We start from the raw sequence: 2972 nt of genomic DNA, 5'->3' as shown, positions 1-2972 counted from the left end.
ATAATAATAATAATAATAATAATAATAATAATAATAATAATAATAATAATAATAATAATAATAATAATAATAATAATAATAATAATAATGATAATAATAATAATAAAGCATGATTTTTAGGTATTATTTGTAAAGTAACAATAAACATTACGCAATTTATATGCATTATTTATGCAAAACTTTTATTTCTTAAGAATAATAGAAATGAAAAAAAGCAAAATGTCTACGTTTTATTTGGTTTTTCCGGTAAAAGCAAAGAAGTATCCTATACCTTATTCCATCTTTCCGATGAAGCAAAATGTCTATATCTTATTCCGTTTTTCCGGTAAAGCAAACTATCTATATTTTATTCCACTTTTTATATGAAATTTTTTTAGAAAGATTTTGAATAAAAAGGAAAAAAAAGAAGATGAAAGACTTGCACCGTCCGAAGCATATCGTTGAAACGTCTTTTCAAAATTTCAATACGCTCCCAAGCGGCTTCCAATGGTTCCTCATCTTCCAATTCAATTTCAACATCACTTTCATCTTTTCCGGAATTATCATTAAGTTCATCCAAAACATATTCTGATGATGATGGTGTAATACTGGCTAATGTTGCTGGTATATCACGAAGAGCATTTACTGCATCATGAATTGCACCTAAAAATGGAAATGGTACCGTATATTCAATGGAAAATGGTACATTTAAAAAAAAAAAATTGTCATATATTCGAGAGGACAGACAGATAAATACCAAAAAGTACTACACATTCAAGCTCAATTTTATAATATTATCTTACAATTAAACAAATTGTTTTTATTTTTCCATCGAAAAAATGTAATAAAATGAAAGAGTAATTTGAACAGTTAAAATATCAATCGTTTTCTTCACTATGATTCATTCATTTATTTTATGATAGTAATTACATTACAGTAGCAGTTTGAACGCGATTAACAGAAATAAATTTTTATTAAAAGATTAAAATTATAAAGCAAAAGTTAAAGCATATATTTGAACAGTAAAGAATAAATAAGTGGTTAATGACTGAAGAATATTAACTAAGTAGTAAATGGGTAAAGGATATTAACTAATTACTAAATGAATAAAGAATATTAGCCAAGTAGGAAATGATTTCCCCTTTTCATTTTTTATGATTTCTAGTTCCACTCTTCAAATAATAATACCTTGCATTTTATGATTGAAACGCTTTTGTTTTCGTTTGCCAATGGAATTATCTGTTGATGATTGTGAAATAATTGAAATTCGTTTGTGATTTCGAATTCCATTCCAATTCGATGATTCATTCCCAATTCCTTCGATATATTTTTCTAGTTTACTCGTTGAATCAGCAAACATATCCAAATTGTTCGCAATTGCTATCTATTATACATGTTGACAATGAATAATTTGTTTAAATAATTTAAATCCTAAAAACAATTCAAATCTTGAAATAATTTAAATTTTAAAATATAACTTCAGTTTTGAAAATAATTAAAATGTTTAAAAATTATATTTAATGAAAACAAATCTAATTTGACAGAAAGAAAACTATATTTAGTAATAAAGTTTTACTTGATTTAAAAAAAGTCACATCTAATTTTTTAAAAAAAATTGACAAAAAGTAAATTATAATAACCATAATTTTGATACATTCCTCATTTTGTTCCTTCCCATACATTCGTTTATTTTTCAGCTCGACGATAGAATCTGAAAAATGAGAAATTTATTTCTAAAAAATACTGAAAAGAAAAGGAAAGGAAAAAAGATTTTATATTATTTTATTATAATATTTCTAAATGCATGATGAAGTATTCATAAATATATTCAATTTAACTGCTAATATATAACTGAAATTAATATTCAATCAAATTTAATTTTAAATAATTCTAATTTAATCAAAAAATAAATTTCCCTTGCTTTTTTTTTCCTTTCTCCAACATAACAATTTATATCTGTACCGGAATTCAATTTGACACGTCACGATATAATTTAATACAAGATGTGTCCTATTGTTTACTTAACATATAACCTGTCCCGCTAGTTCACTTAATATAAAACATGTTCCGTTGTAATACATGACGTGTTCAGCTGTTTATTTATTATATAATATGTCCTACTGTTTAATTAATATAAAATATGTTAATTTAATATATAACGTATTTCTGCTATTTACTTAACACATTCCGTCGTTTATTCATACATAATACGTTCCGCTCCGCAATCAGTCAATAATTCTTTGCCATTTTTGATATTTATATATATATTTCTTAGCAAAAAATTAGGTATGATATAGTTAATATATGATACATTCTATTAACCAATCAATAATTAATCCTTTCTCACTCCTAATATATTCTTTATATTTGATTTTTAAAAGTAAGAGAAAAAAAAAAGCTTACTTTCTAAATGAGGACAAATGAGCCAAATATATTCATGGAGACATTCATTCAAAATACGTGGTACAATTTCATTTGAAATTTCACAAGCCAATATCATCTAAATGATATAATTATAAAATATAATAGTAAATGTAATAATTCTCTTTATAATTTCTACATTCCATTACAAATTACAATATTTTAATCAAATAATTTTATTATACTTTTTTCAATCATTCGATATTTTCAAATACCTGATCATTGATAATTGAATAAAGTATATGAGGTAAATGAGTATAATAATATCCCAATTCATCTTCCATTATACTCTTTTCCAGTTCTTCAATATTAGCAAAACTAAAAAAAAAAATAAATCAATAATGGCAGAAATTTTAACAGTTTGCTAATTTATTTCTTTGTTTCCTTTTTAGTAATCTTATTCTTTTTAAGCATTGATTTCCTTTTATATATTATAATGATAAGATTATCAGGAGAAGTATAATTATTAGAATCATTGATTTTCTTTTACATATTATAGTGATAAGATTATCAGGAGAAGTATAATTATTAGAATCACTGATTTCTTTCACATATTATAGTGATAAGATTAT

General features: G+C 23.5%; 1 protein-coding gene across 1 annotated transcript in view; it reads right to left on the bottom strand.

Moving 5' to 3' along the window:
- The window catches only part of LOAG_17087 (hypothetical protein), a gene marked incomplete at its 5' end in the record, with an annotated part of 4134 nt that extends 2795 nt beyond the window's left edge, over positions 1 to 1339 (bottom strand). The window contains 2 exons of the mRNA XM_020449746.1: positions 423 to 642; positions 1168 to 1339. Of these exons, the coding sequence (XP_020306669.1) occupies positions 423 to 642; positions 1168 to 1339 (392 nt within the window). The remainder of the gene's footprint in view (positions 1 to 422; positions 643 to 1167) is intronic.
- Positions 1340 to 2972: the final 1633 nt, after the last annotated feature.

The sequence above is a fragment of the Loa loa genome, assembly GCF_000183805.2.
Source record: "Loa loa unplaced genomic scaffold supercont3.39, whole genome shotgun sequence".
NCBI lineage: Eukaryota > Metazoa > Nematoda > Chromadorea > Rhabditida > Onchocercidae > Loa > Loa loa.
This window is presented reverse-complemented; position numbering and strand designations above follow the sequence as displayed.